Source organism: Palaemon carinicauda, chromosome 16, assembly GCF_036898095.1.
Source record: "Palaemon carinicauda isolate YSFRI2023 chromosome 16, ASM3689809v2, whole genome shotgun sequence".
Taxonomy (NCBI): Eukaryota; Metazoa; Arthropoda; class Malacostraca; order Decapoda; family Palaemonidae; genus Palaemon; species Palaemon carinicauda.
Genome location: NC_090740.1, coordinates 71,216,540 through 71,239,616, shown reverse-complemented (window position 1 = coordinate 71,239,616; position 23,077 = coordinate 71,216,540). Strand labels below are relative to the sequence as shown.

At 40.6% G+C, this 23,077-nt stretch overlaps 1 protein-coding gene across 1 annotated transcript in view; it reads left to right on the top strand.

Annotated features, from left to right (window-relative positions):
* Positions 1–23,077, top strand: part of LOC137655767 (unconventional myosin-XIX-like) — a 291,069-nt gene that overhangs the window by 73,758 nt on the left and 194,234 nt on the right. The window contains exons 6-7 of the mRNA XM_068389896.1: positions 6,394–6,526; positions 15,923–16,096. Of these exons, the coding sequence (XP_068245997.1) occupies positions 6,394–6,526; positions 15,923–16,096 (307 nt within the window). The remainder of the gene's footprint in view (positions 1–6,393; positions 6,527–15,922; positions 16,097–23,077) is intronic.

Genomic DNA, 23,077 nt, shown 5'->3' with positions numbered 1-23,077 from the left:
CCCCATTCTTTCTGGGGATTGAATTCAGCTCTGCTTACGATTTGAATTATAGCAACTCAAGCTTTGAGCAATCTTCTATTAATCCCCGTCTCCATTGGCCCACGATCCCTCATGACGGGTGCATTTAACTTCATTCCTCCTTCCTTGGGATTCTCTCCCTGGGATTCTCTACTCAGTCTTGTTTGTCAGTACTCTGACAATGACGCTCTCCCTCAACCTTAAGTTCGACCAGCTAGCATAGGATTTTGAAGTCTAAAGCATTGGCTGGATGTCTTCTCTAGTGGTAACCCCTTTCTTGTCCGTGAGTTATGTTTACCCCCCTTAGTGGCTGTGATCCCCTTCTATGCCTATGAGTTTGGATTACTCATCTCATATTCAACCAGCATGTCTTGTCCAGCCAACAGAACTCCATCAGTCCCTCTAGCAAATCCCCTTAGTTGTATCGCACGGTACTCCTCACCAAACTCCCATGGGAGTATCGGGGATCGACCTACACGAATCTGTGGCTCGTAAACAGGTGATCCAGGTTGAACGAAGTGCTGTTTCCCCCTGCAAGGACTTACGCAAACACAAGTCGCTTGCTCACCCCTCCAAAAGACTGAGGTCACCTACATGGAAGAGAACTCCCAGCCCAGCTACCAAGGAGCAGGCTCATCATATCTTCCCATCCAACTGCTAGATGCTATGGCGGGTCTCTATATTTTACACGAATCCGAACATCTGTACTGATATCCGGATTCAGGCGCTACCTTATCTTTGCATGACTAAGTGTTTCATTAAAGGATATACGAGCTTTTACAGTCAGTTTTTCCCTGCAGAAGTCTCCACTTTTTGATATCTGGAATATGTTTGTTCAACAGACTTCATTTGGCAAGGAGATGGCAAATTCGGTCAAACAAGTAGTAAGACCACAGGTCATCTGGTGCACGCTGGAGCCCTAGGATGCTTTCTCCCATATACCAGTACATTCGTCATCAAGGAAGTATCTAAAGATCATACAGGCATGCCAGTTCAAGGGGTGGTGCTTTGCTTCTTTTCGACGGCACCTTGGGTTTTCATGAGTTTTTGCCTTAGTGTCAACTTGAGCCTATAGGATTGGCATTGTTCTCCTAGACTGAAGATAACTAGCAGATCCTAACAGATGTGGTGGCTTCCCTTCTTCGTCACCGAGACAATTCCTCGAATTTGCCGCAATCTGAGTACAGGTAGTCGTCAACTTACGACGGAGATAGGGCCTGGGAAACACGATGTAAGTCGATTTCGATGTGTCAAACTCAAAAAGTGAAGTTTCCGTAGATTTATCTTGATGCGTCATGATTCGGCAATCATCTAAGTCATATTTTATCAATATTTTCTCGCTGCATATTCATTTTTTCATTTAGAAGGATATATGCTTTCTAATAAATTATTTTTGTATTCCATTTTTCAATTTTGAAAAAATTTTAAACATCAAGAATTACTTAATATTTTGTTTACCTTTGGCTATGATCAGCTGATCTGAAGGTCCCGCTACCGTATCGACAGATAGCGCACATATGAGTGGCGTATTTTTTATATAATTTCTTACTTTATTTGAAATATCCTTAGGATGAAAATTACATCAGCACCAATATGTTATCACAGTTTTCACAGTTCGTTTATAGATATTACTATTAGTTATCATGCGAATATATTGTCACTTTCTCTGTGCGTGCGTGTGCAGATGGCTTTAGGCAATAAGTCATAGCCCCCAATTTGTGTGTGTGTGTGCACTGGTTATAGCTAGTTCATCTTAAAAGCTTCATACAGTATTTTAATTTTTTGTTCATTATTAAGCCTTCATATTTCATTAGTCATTATTGTGGTTAATTAAAGCATGTTTGTATTCTATTTTTCAATTTCTTGAGCATTTAAATAATCAACAATTACTTTTGGTAGGCATCAGCTGATCTCAACGTCACGTTACCGTACTGAAATTATGCGTGCATACAGTACGAATAACACTGAGTTATATAATTTTTTAACATTCAAAATCTTTACAAAATGAATATTACATCAGTGCCAATTTGTTACAGGGTATCGCATTTTCCACACAGTTTGTTTATAGACATTATTATTAGTTCTAATAGGAATATCTCTCTCTCTCTCTCTCTCTCTCTCTCTCTCTCTCTCTCTCTCTCTCTCTCTCGCCTCTCTCTCTCTCTCTCTCTCTCTCTCTCTCGCTCTCTCTCTCTCTCTCTCTCTCTCTCTCTCTCTCTCTCTCTCTCTCTCTCTCTCTCTCTCTCTCTCTCTCTCTTTTCCAAATTACGGTAAGTAGTACTACTGTATTCTTATAACCACTAATACAGACCACTAAAACACTTGATACCATGACTCAGTGTTTCGATGATGGGAATATTGTAATAAGATTACTCGGTAATACACTGAAAGGAAATCATTCGGATTGCCAGCACGCTTCCGCCAGAAATATGACGTCACAAGACACGCGATGTAAACTCTACAAAGAATGACTTGCAAAATATGTAGATCCATATTTTTCTTGCAAGAAATAAAAGAAAATACTAACTAGCCAATTTTTTTCATTTTCATTCATTATGTAAAAGGAAATATATGATTTTTAAGAAAATATTTGCCCTATTAGTGTACTTTCTTTAGATAAATATCGATCTATTTCTGGGCTCCGACCCGTGTCGCCCCGTGAAATGCTCCTAAAGCACCATTTCTAAGGTATATAACTGCTATATATTACCAGAGAAAAAATTGCATGGGAATGCCAGGTTGAACCCAGCTCGCTCACCTGTATAAGGTGTCGATATAATACTGGGGCACGATAAATCACAACCAGAGGCCTCGCACCATTTAGATATCTCCTGTCAAAATCCCCCGAACAGCGAGGCGCCGTTCAACCTCGTACTACTACTAACCTACCCACGCCAGTGACGTCACTACTAATATAGCACGCAGTTCGTTAACCATATTTTGTGTTGTGTGTGAATTTCGCTAGTTTTTCTCTGGATTTACCTCAAGATGTCCGACTCCACTGTCACTATATCTAAGTTAAGTACCAGATCTATGAGTTTTGAGATTTTGGAGGGGGGCCTTGTCCATTTTTATAGAGATTAGACTGTAAAACTAGCATAGATTAAAATTTACACTACGTAGTACTTAGGACAACCAATACAGACCCACAAAATACTTTGCATCGTTACTTAATATTTTGATAATGGGAATACTAACACTAATCGTTAGCTTATTAGAAGGAAATCATTGGATAGCTTTCCACCGGTAAAATGACGTCACCAAACATATGATATGAACTTGACATATTAAAAGTTTTCGTAATGTACTTTTTACTGAAAAAGGATACTGTATATATTATCAATAAAAGAAAATAATAATTTGCCAAGATTAATCAGTTTATTTTTGTACAAGAAAATAGATTATTTCCAAGAAAATATTTGTCCTATTATCGTAGTATTTCCAGTAGACTTGTTATGTCATCACCCCTGAAAAAAAATCTTTGTCGAATTGTCATAAGTAGCATACGTCGTAAGTTGACAACTACTGTACTTGTAAAAGCACAAAAGCGAAATCACCAACACCAGTTCAAAGTGAGTAATAGCCCTGCCGAAACTAAATAATCAAGGGACGCTGATACATAGATGCGTGATGAGATACTGTACAACAGATACTGACCAATAGGAGAGCGGGATCCTATAGCGGTAACTAGCATCATAGTAGGAAGATAATCAATGGGAGCGCAGGAGCATGGTGGCGAGTTCACGGGTGGCGGCGCGCAAATTTTAAAATCAGTCTCTGAGGCGGTCAGGTTCTCGTATTGTACCTTGTTTCATAGCATGAAGCATTTTACGCAGTATGAAGAAAAAAAATCTTTGATTCTCTTTTCTCTGCATGTAAATTTCGTATGCAGAAACTTTTGTATCGAGGTATTACTGTAGTACAGTACATTAATTGTATCAGAGAGGATGGGTATACCTCTTGAGTTCATGGAGTCTTCACTTCTGGAAAGAATTATATTCTTAGAATTGAAACTACGGCCTTGTCTCCTAACTAGCCGGCTACACTGTTCACTAATGATTCACTTTAATCTCTTGCTATTACTTATAGTAATTGTATCTTTTAGAGGGGAATGGTATACTTCTTAACTTCACAGAGACTTCCTCCCTCCTAAGGAAGACTCCCACATAAGTGATTCATAAGATTGTATCCGCGTAGGAATAAAATACAAATTTGAATACAATTTCCATTTTTCCTAGCCACACAAACCAGAATCATTTACCAAAGTTCTCACCTCAACTGGCCTGGAAGTCTTTGACCAGGTGAATGTTATGAGGAAGTGAGGTGAGCAAAAGCCCTTTTACTCCCTGCGCATGGTGCAATCAAACCAATGTTTCTTTGATTGGCTGGTTATAGAAAACATGACTAGTTACCTAGATAAATTACTCAGGTTTGTATAATTAGGAAAAATACATATTGTATTAAAATTTTTAGTTTCTGAAAACTATCCTAGTGAAATTTTCACGCTGTTTAAACCATAGAACTTGAATAATAAGATATTTTCTATTTGCTCTATTTTTTTTTTTGGTAAATTTTTAGTTTCAGCCAAATTTGGAAAAATGCAATAAAAATATATTTGTTGCATCAGAAATAGTGTGGTTTCAATGAATTTAACGTTTATTTTGACTGCAAACCAACCGATTTAGAGATTTACTATGTATACCCTAGTTCATCCCACCAATTATGGGGGACACCCTTTGGGAACCGGGGTTTTGGGTGGGGGAAGGGGGGGGGAGGGTGTTGGGGCATTGAATGATATTTGCAATAAATGAATAATTAATGTTCCAGCACCCCTCCCCCATACCCCTAACTAGGCCTACCGGGGGGAGGGGGTAGGGCCCCCCAGCGACCCCCCCCTTAAAGCCACAGTAATTTTCAGGGCACCACAGAACCTAACAAACCCACCTAACCTAACCTAGGGGCCCTGTACCCCTACCGGGGGGGCTTCGCCCCCCCTGCGATCCCCCCTTATGGCCACAGTAATTTTCAAGGCACCACAGAACCTAACAAACCCACCTAACCTAACCTAGGGGCCCTGTACCCCTACCGGGGGGGGCTTCGCCCCCCCTGCGACCCCCCCTTATGGCCACAGTAATTTTCAAGGCACCACAGAACCTAACAAACCCACCTAACCTAACCTAGGGGCCCTGTACCCCTACCGGGGGGGCCTTCGCCCCCCCTGCGACCCCCCCTTAAGGCCACAGTAATTTTCAGGGCACCACAGAACCTAACAAACCCACCTAACCTAACCTAGGGGCCCTGTACCCCTACCGGGGGGGGGGGGGGGGGGGGGGCTTCGCCTCCCCCTGCGACCCCCCCTTTAACCAGGGGTAAATTTGAATATATATATTTTGTTAAATCACTTCTTACCTTAAACGGAAGATGACGATGAAGATGTGGAAGGTTGGGGTTGACCCTCCTTTACAGATTTGGTACAATACCACACATGTCTATCCTCACGAAAATGTAAAGGCGAATCACATTTACCACACTGGACACTTAAAGGTAATACGGAATGCTCCCTTAGAAAACGATTCACTACTTCAGGAGTTCCATTATAATTCCCATGAAATCGGCCGATCACATCAAAATAGGAATAACTACATATTTCACACAACCGTACCGGAGGATCCATGACAGTTAAGTGACGTGTGCTGAAAATATAGAAACCGGAACTTTTGAAAACCGAAAACAAACGACAATCACGGGTTTCTCCCATAATGAAATAGGGAAAAAAACAAAATACTATCGTTTACAATGTTATATTGCACGAAAAACAGATCCTTGAAACAAGACTGAGAGACCAATGAATCGTCCAATAATAACCCTTGAAAAGAACCCAGTAGTATTTAGATTGGAGGAGCGACATTAGTGGGAGGAGCAAATGCGCATTCAAGCAAATATTGTCACATTACGCAATGGGGCGGAGCCAAGTAAGATGAAAACAGACATACAACCGAACAAGAGCTAGGTCCCCTGGCAGCGTAAAGGTATACAGAACACTTAGAAATAAAATGCAGACCTACAATAACTGAAATAATTATCTCTGTAAGTAGACATCAGCGTCAATAATGTATTGAGAGAAAGTTTTTTGTTATCACGTGCTTTACTAGGAAAATATATTAATATAATACATTTCCCAATTTGGTTGAATCTAAAACTTTACCTTTTTTTTTTTAGTAAAAAATATATTATTCATGGACTAGTCATCCTCTAGATAACTTATAGGCACATCATGATGTTTTTTAATGTTAGTTGCTATAAATATGATAACTTTTCTCTTTGTGTGACTTTTATTTATGTAAGTAATTAAGTTATACCTAAATTCCCTTTTAGATTTGGGAAGCTCATTCGTCTGCAGTATGGTGGTCGGCAGCTAAGAGGAGCCGAAATTGACACTTACCTATTAGAAAAGACGAGAATTACGTGTCAGCCCGATAAGGAACGTAACTTTCACATATTTTACCAGGTTGGTTATACGTGTGTGCTTGTGTGTGGTATAACATTAGGAATGCTCAGGTAAAGATATTAATTAAGAGGAAAAAAAGGGAAAAGAAAAAGTTTAGAATCGATATTGAACATAAGAACAAAGTTAAAAATTACATAAAAGATAGTGTATTAAAATGCAAAGAGAAGGAAAGAATCACAAAGTAATAAATGTGGAAATTTTAAAACAAAACTATTTTATTACATTCCAATCTGAACTTCAGACTAGGTTGTAAGTCGAGACTAATTGTCATTAGCTTTCACCACCTTATCACTTTTATCAGCTTTTTTACATGCAGATAGGAATGTGAGAAGATAGTGAAAGGAACATTCGTGGTGGGAAGCATTTTTCTGTGTGTTCCATCTGCTGGTAGCTGTTGTGACTAACAACTGATGATAAAGTTTAGTTAACTGTCTCTTCTTTATTTGCTTAAGATATTGGCTTATTGAGAAAGCCTTTAAGATTTTTTTGGGATAAATCTATTCTAAAGAGGTGTTTTAATTCTTTCATTCTGTCTTTTTTTGAGTATTGCTCTGCTATCTGGTCTTCAGCTGTTGAATCTCATCTTAAATGGTTTGGCATGAACTAACGGTCTTTTATGGGTAGTAGGTTAATATGCTCCCTGTGGCTGCAGGGACATAACAATTAAAATAGCTCCGTTATTCCTACGTATCATAAAAGGCAACTAAAAGGGACAGGACGAGGAGACTAGAAATCCCCTCTCCTGTGAGATGATAAAGAGCTCCCCGTATTCTAGTTTTGGGGTGTCTGAATGTGTGTGGATGAACAGTAGTACGATAAAGAGTAAAAGATGTGAGATTCTAAGTATGTTTTGGAATCGAAGGATGGATGTATTGGCCTTGTGTGAGACAAAGTTGAAAAGGAAGGGTGATGTGACAAGTAGGGTGTCCGAGATTGAAAGGGGAAGAACAAGAGAGGGTTTGGCGGTATTTCTGAGTGAATGGATGGCAGATAAAATAGTGTAGTGGAAGGAGGTATCATCTAGGTTAATGTGGGTAAGGATTAGGTTGGGTGGGAATATTGGGCTTTTGTAAGTGCATTTGGACCAGGTTGTGAGATTAGTGAAGAATAGTGGAATGAATTAACTTGGTTTGTAGAAGGACTGGGTAGAAGGAATGTACAGTGATGCCTCAGGATACGAAAGTAATCCGTTCAGGATACGGTTTCGTATCCTGATTTTTTCGTATCCTGAGTCGTGTTTTACATGTAAATAGCCTAATTCGTTCCAAGCCTTACAAAAAGTCACCTTTTCTTTCATAAACACGCTAAACTGTAGTAATAAACATGCAATGCAGCCATTTCTATCATTCAATAATTAACCCAACCGTTAAAAACAGCCTAATCTATTCCAGAAACCACCATGAGATTGAGATTATTCAATAATGTAGTTATAGCCTAGTTATCCCCTCCAAGCCCTAAGAAAACGGTCCATTTTCTTTACTACTGTATAAAAGTTACGGTACTGTATGTAAAGCATTTGGATCAGTGAAGGTGTATTGTTACCTGTACAGTACACCTAAATTAAGGGTTGATACCCTGGAAAAAAAAGTACTGTACTCTCGGCGACGAGTTGGGATCTCGTAAGCTTTTCGTATCCTGAACATTTTTTCGTATACTGGGGCATAAAAATCTTTGTATCGCTTTTCGTATCCTGAATTTTTCGTAAGCAGAAACTTTCGTATCCAGAGGTATCACTGTATGTAGTTGTAATGGGTGACTTGAATGTCAGAGTGGGTGCTGGAGAGGTCAAAGTTGTCATTGGGGAGTATGGGGTACCAGGTGAAAATGAGAGTGGTGAGAGACTGGTTGATATCTTTGTTGAACAAGAGCTGGTGATAAGTAGTATTTTTTTTTCAAAAAGTGAGATACTAATAGATATATATGGGTAAGAGTGGCAAATGGAAGAGTGGTAGAAAGGGTATTAAAGGATTATCTGTTGATTACAAGAAGGATTTATGGAAGATTGAACGATGTGCACATGTTTAGGGGGTATGGCAAACGTTATGTCTTATTAGTTTTTGGTTGAAGGAAAATTAGGTATATCAAAAAAAAAAAGGGGGGGGGGCGATGTAAAAGGGAGGCAGTGAAGGTTGAAGAGCTGGAAAAAGAAAAAAAACACAGAGGTAAAAAGTGAGTATCAAAAAAGGTTGGAAATGGCATATGACAGGGTGAAAGGAAGAGAATCTGGTGATTTGGCGGAGGAGTGGAAGTTAGTAAAAGAAAATTTTGTTAGGACCACAAGTGATGTGTGTGGCAAGAGGATTGTGGGAGGCAACATAAGGAAGGGTAGTGAATGGTGGAATGGTGGAGTGAAGATGAAAGTGGAAGAGAAAAAGAAGGTATTTGAAGAAAGGCTGCAGAGTAATATTGTAGAGAAGTATGGAAGATATGGAGAAAAATGTGGAAGTAAAATGTAAGTTAGTTCAGGCAAAGAGGACGGCGGACTGGAGGTATGGTCAGGGTTTGTATTGTTCGTATGAAGAGAATAAAAAGAAGTTTTGGAAAGAAATGAAGAGAGTAAGAAATGGTGAATCGATGACTGAAGTGACAGTGGAAGATGAAAATGGAAGGTTGTTGAAAGGAGAGGAGGCAAAGAGGTAGGTAAGTATTAGAGCAGCAATTACACAAAGTGTGCAAGCCACGACCTCTTGTACTAATGGCAGCCCGTAAATGGGATAAGGATGCGAAAGTGGTAATGTTATAAAAGATGATGATGGAATGGAAGGAGAGCATCATGATGACCAAGGCTGGAGTCCGAGGCGCAGTCAAGGGGCGCAGCAAACCAGACAAGTGTCCCAAACCCGGTTCCTCTTCGGTCCTGGATAAATGTATCTTTTCCTACTGCAACCCGAAAAGGGAAAAGAGAGGAGGCAAGGAAAAGGTGGGCTGAATATTTTGAAAGGTTGCTGAATGTTGAGGGCATAATAAGGAGGCAGATATAATTGCTGTTGTAGGTGTTGAGGCACCAGTGATGGGAGATGAGAATGAGAAAGAGATTACAAGAGAGGATGTCAAGAGAGCACTACATGAAACAAGAGTAGGAAAAGCACCTGATGTGGATGGTGTGAGGGCTGAGATGTTAAAGAAAGGGGGTGTGACCGTATTTGAGTGGTTGATGCATTTGTTTAATATATGTTTTATGTTGTCAATGGTAACAGCGGACTGGGTGTGTGTGTGTATTGTTCTGCTATACAAAGGTTAGGGAGATGTGCAAGAGTGCTGTAACTTAAGGGATATTAGTTTGTTGAGTGTGGTTGGAAAAGTGTATGGTAGACTGCTAATTAATAGGATTAAGGATAAAACAGAGGATGCAATCATAAAAGTGCAGGGTGGTTTTAGAAGAGGTAGGGAATGTATGAGTCAGATTTTTACAGTTAAGCAGATGTACGAGAAATATTTTGCAAAAGGTAAGGTATATGTTGCATTTATGGATCTAGAGAAAGCTTATGATAGAGTTGATAGGGAAGCGATGTGGAATGTGATGAGGTTATAGGGAATTGGTGGAAGGTTTTTGCAAGAAATGAATTTATTCATAGGCAGTAAAGCACGTGTTAGGATAGGAAATGAAGTAAGTGAGTCGTTTACCATGAAAGTGGGACTGAGATAGGGATGTGTGATATTGGCATGGTTGTTCAATTTGTTTGTTGGTGAAGATGTGAGAGAAGTGAATGCTTGAGTGCCCGGTTGAGGATTGAAACTGATAGATGAAAATGATTATGAGTAAGAGGTGAATCTGGTGTTGTGTCTGGATGATGCTGTACTGATTGAAGACTCAGAGAAGAAGCTGGGTTGACTAGTGACAGTTTGGGAGGGTGTGTGGGAGAAGGAAATTGAGAGTTAATGTAAAGTAAGAGAAAGCTTAAGGTTTTGAGATGCACATGAAGGGAGGATGGTGCTAGATTAAATGGAGAGTTATTCAAGGATGTAGATCAGTTTAAGTACTTGGAGTCTATTGTTGCTGCAAATGGTGGAGTGGAAGCAGATGTACGTCAGAGAGTGAATGAAGGATGTAAAGCATTTTGTGCAGTGAAGGAAGTGGTGAAGAATACTGTAGAGGGTTAGGAAGGAATGTAAAGAGAGTTCTGTATGAGAAAGTGATTGTACCAACTGTGATGAATGGATTGGAGTTGTGGGGAATGAAAATGACGGAGGGACAGAAATTGAATGTGTTCGAGATGAAATGTCTGAGGAGTATGGCTGGTGTATCTCGATTAGATAAGGTTAGAAACGAAGTAGCAAGGGTGAAAACAGGTGTAAGAAATGAATTAACAGCAAGAAGTGATCTCAATGTGGTGAGGTGGTTTGGCCATGTAGAGAAAATGGAAAATGACCTTCTGCTGAAGAAAGTGATGAATGCAAGAGCTGATGGGAGAAGTGCAAGAGGATGGCCCAGGTATGGGTGAATGCATGAAGTGAGCAAAGCTCTTAGGTTATAGGAGGATAGATGTGAGAGTGGCAAGAGAGCGAGTTAGAAATAGGAATGAATGGTGAGCGATTGTGACGACATTCCGATAGGCCCTGCTGCTTCTTCCAGTGGCTTTGGTGACCACTGAGGTAGCAGCAGTAGAGGATTCGGCACGTAGCGTCATTTGTGGTGGATAACGGGGAGGGTGGGCTGTGGCACTCGAGCAGTACTAACCAAACTCGGCTGAATCCCTCGTCAGACTGGGAGGAGTGAAGAGGTGAAAAGTCCCCTTTTGTTCTCTCTCTCCCTCTTTTTTTTATGTTGTTAGCCCCAAAATTTGGGGAAATTCCTTGATAGATAGATAGGTTGGCCAGGGCACCAGCCTTAGCGAGATACTACTACCGCTAGAGTTAGTGGGTTCTTTGACTGGCCAGACAGTACTAAATTTGATCCCTCACTATGGTAATGACTAATTTTTCCTTTGCCTAGGCATACACTGAATAGTCTGGTCTATTCTTTTAACATCCTCCTCTTCCTTACTCACCTGACTACACTGAGATTACCACACAATTCTTCTTTGTTCAAAAGGTTCAACTACTGGATTGTAATTGTTCATTGACTGTTTTCCTCTTGGTAAGGGTAGAAGAGACTCTTTAGCTATGGTAAGAAGCTGTGCTAGAAGAAGGACACTCCGAAATCAAACCATTGTTCTCTAGTCTTGGGTAGTGCCATAGCCTTCATACTAATGTCTTCCACTATATTGGGGTAGAGTTCTCTTGCTTGAGGGTACACTCAGGCACACTATTCTATCTTATTTCTCTTCCTCTGATATATTTAAGTTTTTATAGTTTATAGATGAAAGATTTATTTGGATTTTATTAGTTTTTAAATTTTATTTTAATTGTTCATTACTTATCTTATAGTTTGTTCATTTCCTTATTTCCTTTCTTCATTGGGCTATTTTTCAATGTTGGAGCCTTAGAGCTTAAAGCATCCTTCTTTTCTAACTAAGGTTGTAGCTTAGCTAGTAATAATCATAATAATAGTATTAAATTTATTATTTATGATCAAGATATTACTCTCTGGCACTGTCGTTCATTCAGTCGTTATGCTGGTTATTAGTCTCTAGCCCTGTCGTTCAGTTAGTTTGCTATGCATGTTGCATAAGATTTTTCATAATTCTGACCATCCTTTGCATTCAGATCTTCTTGGACAGTACCATCCAGTTTATAATACAAGGTATGCAGTCAATTCTAATAGTCATGCCTTCTCCATCATAAGGCTCAATACCACACAGAATTCTAAATATTTTGTTCCAGTTGTGAGCTAGTTGTGGATTAATCTTCCTAATCAGGTAGTTGAATTGGTGGAACTTCTATTGTTCAAACTTTCTAAGAATGTTTTTATGTTGAACAGACTGACATAAGTCTTTATAGTTTACGTATGAAAGATCTATTTTAATGTTGTTACTGTTCTTAAAGTGTTTTATTTTAATTGTTCATTACTTCTCTTTTTTGTTTATTTATTTCTATATTTAATTTTCTCACCAGGCTAATTTTCTTTGTGGGAGTACTTGGGCTTATAGCATCTTGTTTTTCCAACTAGTGTTGTAGCTTAGCTAGTAGTAATAATAATAAAAACAAAATACTCTACTGTAAATTACAACCGCTCGTACATTAACATATAATTTGCCAACCACTTGAAATGGCAGATAAGATTATTTTAAGACACCCCGCTGGATGGTTGGTTCAGTGAGTGTTTTTTTGCAGTTTACTTAAGGGTCTTAGCAACATCCTTTGCCTCCTAGCTACAGTTGCTTTACACCCTTTTTTTACACCCTCGTTCTTGCTTCCATCTTGGCACGCAGCAGCTTCTAACTTTTACCTAATAGAACAACTGTTTTACCCTAAATGGAATTGGTCAGCAAATGGCCTCACAGTCCCTGCACTGAGCTATATACAGTAGCTCTAATTCATAAATCCAAATTATGAGACACAAACAAATACAGTGATACTTAGGTAGTCGAATGACTCTAAATTCACACAAATGGGTGTTTGACCAAAAAATTTGAGTAATTTTTGCTGGGTGTTCGAACAAAAAATCGGAACTCGAACACAGCTGAACGCGTGGCTGAGTGAGATGAGCGGCCATCTCGGTTACTCTCGCCTGGTCGGGTAGCATCATTTCAAGAGAAATCGTCAGTCCGACGACACGTTTTGAGAATTTATTGTGATTTAGTGCGTTTTATTGCCATTTTTTTTTGCTGATAATAATGGGCCCCAAGAAAGTTAGTGATAAGGGGAAGGATAAGAGGAAAACAGTGAGAACAACGTTCGAGTTGAAGAAGGAAATTATTGCGAAATATGAGAATGGTGTACGAGTGTCTGATCTAGCCTTACAGTATGGCATGACGAAGTCGGCTATTTCGACCTTTTTGAAAAATAAGGAAGTGATAAAGAAAGCTAATGTTGCACAGGGAGTGACAACAATTAGCAAGTAAAGGCCACAAGTAATTGAGGAAATGGAAAAGTTGCTCCTTATATTTATTAAAGAAAAGCAGTTGACCGGGGAAAGTATAAGTGAAGCTTCTGCGAGTACTAGTGAAAGTGATTCATCATTTACTTTTAAAGCAAGCAGGGGCTGGTTCGAGAAATTCCGGACCAGAACTGGTATTCACTGCGTGACTAGGTATAAGGAGGCAGCCAGTTCGGATCAGGCGGCGGCTGAAAAATACGTTGGCGAATTCGACCGATACATTAAGGAACAAAATTTTATCCCGCAGCAAGTCTTCAATTGCGATGAGACGGGGTTATTTTGGAAGAAAATGCCGGCCAATACCTACATTACCAAGGACAAGACAAAGATGCCAGGTCACAAGCCAATGAAAGATAGACTGACGTTGCTGCTGTGCGTCAATGCTAGTGGCGATTGCAAGATTAAACCCTTGTTAGTGTACCATTCGGACAACCCCCGGGTCTTCAAAAGAAACAATATCTTGAAAATTGCACTGTCAGTTATGTGGCGCGCTAACACTAAATCTTGGGTCACAAGATAATTCTTTAGTGAGTGGATCAACGAAGTGTTTGCCCCCCAGGTTAAGGCATACCTGACTGAAAAGAACTTGCCCTTGGACTGTCTTCTGGTGATGGACATTGCTTCTGCATACCCTCCAGGTCTAGAGGAAGACTTAAAAGAAGAGTACAGTTTTATCAAGATTAAATTCCTGGCCCCCAATAATACTCCCATACTCCAGCCCATGGACCAACAGGTCATTTCAAACTTTAAAAAACTGTATACCAAGGCCCTTTTCCGAAAGTGTTTTGAGGTGACTAGTGATACACAATTGACCTTAAAGGAATTCTGGAAGGATCAATTCAGCATCCTCAACTGTGGGAACATGATTGACCAAGCTTGGCATGGTGTGACCTATAGGACATTGAACTCTGCCTGGTGAAAGCTGTGGCCATCGTGTAACAGAGAGGGAATTTGAGGGTTTCCAATCAGAGGCTGGTTCAAACACTGCTACTGTTATTTCTGAGGACATTGTTGTCGTTGATGAAATTGTTGGCATGGGCAGGAGTATGGGGCTTGAGGTCAACAGGGAAGACATTGCTGAACTTGTTGATAGCCACTCTACTGAGTTGACCGTTGAAGAATTGTTGCACCTGCAACAACAACAGCAGCAGGATTTGATTGGGGAGCTGGAATCCTCAGAAAATGAGGATGTAAGAGAGGAGGTTCCGAGTTTAGTGATAAATGACGTGTTCGAAGTGGGGAGAGTTGCAGGATTTTGTGGAAAAATATCACCCAGAAACAGCAGTAGCAAACCGGGCAGTGAACATCTTTAATGATAATGTTATGTCTCACTTCAGAAGAATAGTGCAGAAGAGAAAGAAGCAGCCTACAATTGACCTGTTTTTCATAAAAGAAAAGAGAGCTGCTACATCCCAGCCTGATTCCCCTCCAAAGAAGAGAGACAGAAGAGAAAGAACCCCTGAAGGAGATTTGCCCAACCTTTTACTGGAGAGAGAAAAAACCCCTGAAGGAGAACTACCTAGCCACTTCCAAGCAGTAACCTCCCCCTTCCATCCTTTCCACATCCATTCCTGTATGCCATCGAACCGCTGCTCAAAGATACAGTTTAAAACTGTTTTATATAGTTTTCCGACCAATTTTGTACACATTTAAATAATTATTGTTGTTTAGGTACACATTTTAATAATATTTTGGGCATTTTGGAATGTGTAGGAACGTATAAAAATAAATACCATTATTTCTTATGGGAAAAAAGGTTTCGGTACTCGAACAAATCGGTGGTCGAACACTGATCCCGAACGGATTATGGTCTAATACCGAGGTATCACTGTAGTGATGTGTACAGATGAATTATCATAATACATTGAAAACTTATACTATGTTAATTAAATATAGAACTAAATTATTCACTTTAGCAAATTGATTTACTCCTAAATCAGATGCCACACTATGTTTCAATTTCAAGGTCTTAAACCTTTTACAAACACACAGTAAAGTGCCCAAAAATTAAAGGAAACCCATTTTAATAAGGACGGTATGTAGATCTAACCTTATATGATTGGGTCATATAATTTATAATGCAGAATATAGATGAGGTAATACAGTATGTCAAATTTTCTTTATTTAGGTAATCATGTCATGTCATCTGTTCATGTTTACTGAGGATCTTTATTGTTTTCAAATAGTGCATCTATGATTTCCCTAAAGAATTTTTCTGATGGTGGATAATATTAAAGCATCACTTCTTTTGGAGGATGACCCTTTCTCGTGTCATTGTATATATAGTTTATAGAATGTTATTTATACTAAGTCATTACAGTATAATAATTGTTCATCTTGCTCATCTTCCTTTTGTGTTTATTTTCCATCTTATTGCTATGCCCTAAGTTTAATAACTCAATTTTTGTTACTTACAGCTGTTAGCAGTTATGAAGACCAAGAAGGTTGAAGGTCTGCTAATAAATGAGAGGGATACCTTTGTTATTGCACCAGGAGATGTAACACAAAATGACTTGAATAATTTTGAAAACACCCTTTTGGCATTTCAACATTTGAAGTTTTCAATAGATCATCAGATGCAAATATTTAAGGTAAGTTTTCTTTTTCTATTCTTATTTTTCTCCCTTACTAACAAACCTTCCGCTATTTATGTGGATATACTTCTAGCGTAGTTGGAAGGCAGCCATTAGATTTAATTGTGCGGTGGTAACCCTACCTAACCACTAACAGTGAGTAGGTAAGGGGTGGCTGGGGGCTACCCAGCCACCTATATCTACTCACGGTTCAATGAACCATGTCACTTTTTACTTTTGGCTGGTAAGAGAGTGGACGTCTCCTCTCTCTCTCCCTTCAAGGCTTAGCCATTTACCCCTATTGCTTTACACTCATTCTTTTTTTACAGATATGACTTGTGTTTTTATGCCTCGCTCCATTACAGGATAATGTGGCGGTTTTAGATGTCGATGTTCATTCTGTGAGTTATCGGAAGGATTCCTCTACGCTGACGACTCCTCTTGGGGGTTACCTTTCCCGTTTGCGTTTTGGGTTTATTCTTCCTCCTTGGAAGGAAGGAACTTTTAATCCTCCTTTTGTTTTTCCTCGGCGCTTCATGATGACATCGGGTGCGAAGTCGGTGGCTGTGGCTGCGGCTGACGTCTTAGCTGTCGACTAGGTCTACTCCCGCTCGCCCCTCCTTCGATTTTTTCTGACGACGAGTCTTCTCACCTTCTGCCGATCTTGTCGTCTCCCAACATTCAACAATTGTTCTTTCTCTTTCTCTCTCTACAGGGAATGTTTCAGCGCATATGCAGCTTCTGCCTGTTGAAGAGTGCAAGATCAAGGACGATCGTCAACCCACGGCTTGCTGAACAATCGCCGTATTGACGGACTTTCCTTCTCCTTAACGATCGCAGGGGCAAGACTCGTCTCCAGCAACATTTTATGTTAACCTTCCTTTGAGATAGAACTCGATGAAGGGAAACAGAGTGCTGCTCGGAGGTTCGCCTCCAGGTGTAAGATATTCCCATTCTGTAGGAGAGTGTTTACACAACCTATATGCGCATGTTTGCCCCACGCCTTAATCTGTTATTATTCCTTTCTAGGTACAGACAGCAGCCCCCTTCACTCAGAAGGGAATTTTAGACTGGCCCATATGGTAACACTGGAGTTGTAAACAAGGTGCTCGTATGTGATAGAAGGTCCCTAATGTTCCAGTCCTCTGTTTTGTCAACGAAGAATGATGGTTGTATGGTTGGATATACCGTTGGGCATGGTAAAATCGGCTTGGGCTGCAGTTTGTTCAGCTTGATTGCTGCTTGATGATGGTTGCAAGGGTGGCGCCTGGCAGGTCAACACAGGTCAACCTAGTTCGACCCGAACAACCATTAAGCTTAGCCTATTTATAAGTTGGATGGAGTCACTTCCCAGACTAGTAATTGACGTCGGTGTTTTTTGAAAGGGACCAGTGACCTAGGTGGAGTTTTGGAGAAATGTTTTGAGGGGTGACATAAACATTAATAGTTCACAGGAGCTATTAAATGGCATATCTGGTCATAGGCCCAGGAAGTGAATTCAGATGTTAGGAGGAGAGTGACTGTTTGAGTTTAGTCTGAATTGTTCCAGAATTATCAAAACCTCTTCCAAGAATGAGAGATTTAGGCACTACTGGTGTTGATCAGAAAAGTTTCGATGACACGAAACCTTATCACAGTGCAGGTTTACAATTGAAGATTTTCTAGACATTGTTATTGTGGACCCGCAGAGACCTGTACGGCATCGTATGCAGCCATAGTGTTCAGAATTTCATAATTTTAAGTAACTTTGCAGCCTAATGGTAGACTGGATATTGATAAGGACAGTATTGATTTAGGGAAAATTATTGTAGTACTGTACAGTATTCTCACAGTTTTATATTTTCTTATTAAAAATTTTTTTATCTTGTTTTTGTGAGGCTGGAGTGTGAAGGGATGCTAATTTTGCCTTTAATTGATTATTTGAATTGACAAAACAATGTTAATGTAATCCTAACAGTTTTTCCTTTACAAATAAATATTTTTTGCTTGTTTTTATGAAGACAACATTTCATTCTAGTTCCTTACACCAATGTGCTCCCCTTCTCAGCGACTGTTTTATTTTCTTAGTAGCAGTTTTTTTTTAAATCTTTCTAATAAGTCATTTATCATAATTTTTTCCTCCCACACTGTGTCCTGTTGTTAGTATAAAAAATTCTCTCTCTTTCACCCAATGTTCTGACATTTTTTTTACCCAAGTTTGAAACTATCTTACCTAAAGAATATAGAGCTATATATATAAATTCTGCTAACTTCTCAGAAATGAATCAACGATCATCTTACGCGTTTATTCAGCAAGCCCAAGGCAAGGGAAGATAAAGAGGAAGTAAGATTCTAGCTGGGTCCCCTTGCCCAGTATAAATCAAGGAGTGGTGCCCAGTGCTCCATTCTCTTGACCTGTTACCTGGGTTTTTGGGTATTCCACCATTGTATATTTTTTGTGTAGTGAACGTTGGGTTGTGGTCGGCATTTGGACACTAGGCAGTTTGGGTGCTACCTCTGGCCACAGTCCGCAAACCATTACAATGTCATGATCACAAGCTAGACCCTTGTGATCGAGAGCCAGACGCTCAAGTTAGTGCTCACACTCACGATCGTAAGTGAGACACATGTGACCTCGATTGAGAGACTAGTCTTTCCTCAACCTTTGAGGAGCTCACGATCACGAGTTAGACACTAGTGATCACGAGTGAGACGCTCACGCTGAAGAGCGACACGCTCTCGATCACTCATGCTGACGAGCGAGACACTCATGATCGCGCTCACGCACTCGAGCGAGACGCTTACGTTTGCGCTCATTCTCACGGTCGTGAGTTACACTCTCGGTCACGAGGAAGACGCTTGTGACCACGTTTGTGTGTCTAGTCTCTTTATCTTTGAGGAAGCTTACGATTACGAGCTAGTCACCCGTGAACCCGAGCGAGGCACTCGAGAATACGCTCACGCTCACGAGTGTGTTTCACTGTCACGAGCAAGATGCTCATGACTGTGATTATGACGTCACTCTCTACAACACTTGGGATTGTGAATTACACGGTCATGTTCTGGAGCGAGATGCTCGTGACCATGATTGTGATGCCAGTCTCTTCAACTCTTAAGTACCTTTACATGATAGCGAGCAAGATGCTCTCGATTGCTCTCACGCTCACGAGCGTGAGTTACACACTCTCGAGGCTGCGAGTGTGACGCTTGTGACTGTGATCACGAGCGCCTTATGGTCACGATCGCGATCTAAACACTCGTGATCACTAACGGGACGCTGTAATGGTTTGCGAACTGTGGCCAGAGGTAGCACTGAAACTGCCTAGTGTCCGTATGCCAACCACACTCCAACGTCCACTAAACAAAAGGGTAAAACGGTGGAATACCCGAAAATCTAGTTAACAGGTCAAGAGACCAGAACATTGGGCACCACCCCTTGAGTTTATACTGGGCAAGGAGTCCCAACTAAAACTGTAGTGGCATATTATTATTCAGAGGTAAGCCAATTTCAGGTTATGTAAGTTCTAAACATTAGTGGAGAAAAAATAAAAAAGGGAAAAACAGTGATACCAAAGAAAAATAAGACTAAATTAGTGGCTGAGAAAGGGACACATGATATACTGGGAAAAAAAGTTTACAAAAATATAAGAAATATTTATTTTTAGAAAAAAATAGTGAGACGGTACGGGTCTCCAACAACCAGAAGCAGAAACCTAGATATATCTAGGCAGAGCCTCTTATGATTCAATCTAGAAAATACACAGTGAATCTTAAAGTATAGATATTATACATCTCTTGGCTAAATTCCAATATAATTGGAATGAATGCTTGCATCAAGATCTAAGGGAATATAAAACAAGGTTACACATGGACCTGACTCTAAATTCTCGCCTCTACATCAGAAAGATAAAAAAAAAAAAAAAGGCTTACAGTCCTCAGTGATACACAGTATGTCAGGGTTATTCTACGCCCATGAAAATGGATGAGAGTTGAGACCATTTATATTAGATTTTTGGAGGCCCCTCCTCTTGATTGCAAAGTCACACACACACCAAAAGTAAAGATTCAGTATAAGTCATTTCTTTAACATCAAGGATGCTATTCACAATTTATGTGGCAAACTAGGCCAACTTGATGATTACCAGTTCAATAAACATCATTCAGAAATGTCTAAATTGTTTCACTGCATCATTGTTGAGAATCTACTCATTACTGGATCACTATACAGTACCAAGTTCACAGAGTGTTTATAAGGTAGAGGAATGTTCATATCACTCCAACAATTCTCTGGGTTAACAGGATACACATAATATGCTTGCTATAAATTTGATACTGCTGTCCACTGTCCAGGCTAAGTCACAAGTTTTTGTCAAATCCCTGCACACTTGGGGTTTCTGTCTATGAGAACAGTCGAATGTCTGCAAAATGCTTCTCTACTTGATTGCAATTCTATTTGCCATCTCCAAGCCCTACAGGTAGTAGGGCATGCTGCAAAAAAAAGGACCAAATTATAAAAAACTAACATTCTAATAAAAAATATAAGTATAAGATATAAAAAAATGTGTGTTTTTTCCATCTGTTACTTGAATTGTTCCACAATGCTCGCGATCGCACTCACGCTTACGATCACGATCACGCTCACGATCGTGAGTCACATTCTAAAGCTTGATGCTTGTTATTGCAACCGGGAGCGTCACGTGGCCGCGATCACGAGCTTGACACTCGTGATCATGTCTAGAGTCGCTCACGGCCGCGCTCATGCTAGCTGTCACGAGCGAGGCGCTTGTGACCATGATCGCGGTCACAATGCTCTCGCTCACACACTCGTTCGGGAGTTACACTCTCACAGTCACGAGCAAGACTCTTGTGATCGTGATCGCAAGCGTCTTGTATAAAGACATTCGCGATAGCAAGCTAGATGCTCACGATCACAAGCTATAAGCCTGTACCCTAGGTTAGATACTCTTGATCAAGAACTAAAAGCTCATATCAAGAGGCATAAGCTCACAATCATGAACTAAATACTGTACTCACGCTCACGAGTGAAACTCTCGTGCTTTTGTGTAAAATGTGCTTTCGTGCTAAACGCTCTCGAGCGAGAGGCTCTCGGTTTTGTGCGAGACGTTCAAGCTCTCAAGGGAGATGCTCTTGCTTTCGTGCAAGATGCTCACGCTCTCGAGCAAGACTCAGGCATGAGGCTTGCACACTTTTGCGAGACACTCACGCTCTCGTATGAGGTGCTCATGCTCTTGTGCGAGATGCTCGCACTCTCGTATGAGGTGCTCATGCTCTTGTGCGAGATGCTCGCACTCATGAGCAAGAAGCTCTCGTGTGAGGCGCTCATGCTCGAAGAAAGACACTCGCTCTCGTGCAAGATGCTAACGCTCTTTTGTGAGGCGCTCACACTCCTGAATAGGATACTCACGAGCTCACACAAGGCGTTTCAAGACCTAGAACGAGGCTCTTATGGTCATGAGCACAGTTTTGAGCGAAACGACCCTGACCAATTCGGTAGATCTGGGATTTTCCAGATCTCCAATTTGTCAGCTGCCAATGGCCGTTTTTCAACAGGTAAACTAACCCGGTTGCTTATCAATAGCACCATTCGCTGTGCCATTTTGCTGCCTGACGTTCACTAGTCAGAGTCTAGTGATCACTATAAGTCTGCTCCATTCTAGGCTTCTAGTTTGACATCTTCCTGAGAGGGAGCTGCACTCTCCTAGATGGCATAGATCGTGTCTTCTCATTCTTGGGCTTCCACTACGTAGACCCTGCAGAGTTGATTGAATTACAGATTTTTCCTTGTGTGGGTGTCATCTGGCGACGGGGATAATTTGCTAGCGCAAGGCTCAGTGCCACCCTCTCTTTGGGTTCTTGTCCGTGTATCACAAACATGGCTTCTTGGGTTCCCAAAACTTTCTCGCCATCGGCAGAATCAGAGGGGTTGTCTTCAAGGTAGCCAGATTTATGCATTGAATCTGGCACACTTACGGGAATTTATCTCCCTTCAATGTACGTCTTTTTCATTTACACTTCGTTCTTATTACTGGAAGGTTTTTGAACAAATTGGCTCAGGAACCAGGTGGCTGCTTTGGTTGTTACCTTCTCTCCTGTTGTCCTGTTTATTATGGGACTGCTCACGAGCCGATTTTGCTTGAATAGGAACTAGGCTAGTTAGACAGTCTCCTGAAGCAAATCGGATCACGGATGTGATAGGGGAGGCAGATTCTTTGAATCTGTTTCTCCCCCTCTAGCAGGAGACACAACCTCATTAGGTTACTATTATTCTCTCCCTCATAGGGAAAGAATTCAGTGGTGTTTAATCGACAGCCATAGCAATTTACTTGCTATGATTTGAGTCAGCCCTAGATGGGTACCTGACAAAAATAACAGAGGATATTCAAAATTTGTGTTCTCTCCATCTCCGTTGGCCCTTATGCCCTCAGACCTTAGTAGAAACATTTAACCTCCATCTGCTTCCATTCCGGGAAAACATCTTTTATCTACACTTCATGAAACTCAGACTTGTTCATGATGTTGGATGATGACTTTCTCCCATAACCGGAGCTCACCCTTAGGCTGGAGTAGTTGGGATTGAATATATTCCTTTCTCATAAGAGAACCCCTCCCACGAGCTCGAAATAATTGGCTCATGTCTTTTCATCAAGGAAAGAGAGTCCAGACTTTAGCTACTAGGATACTACCTTGTATCTTCCATTTTCCTTTAAGAAATGGTAGTCTCTAACCCTCTTCCTCATGATTGGAACATTCGATCTCATAGAAAGACGGGTGACGCCGTGATACAGCCGGCCTTTGTCGGTTAGAAGTCTACTTTTAGTCTCTCCTTGTGAGACGAGCTTAATCTTCAAAACTTGTCATGCGAGGGAAGGTTCTGCAATTAACCAGTTAGCCTCCTATATAGGATCGGCTCTCGTCTTGAAAACCTCAGCCTACTAACTGATTGTAAAGTCTCTTAACTCCTGCAAGACATCTCCTTCCATTTACCTTGATCTATAATTC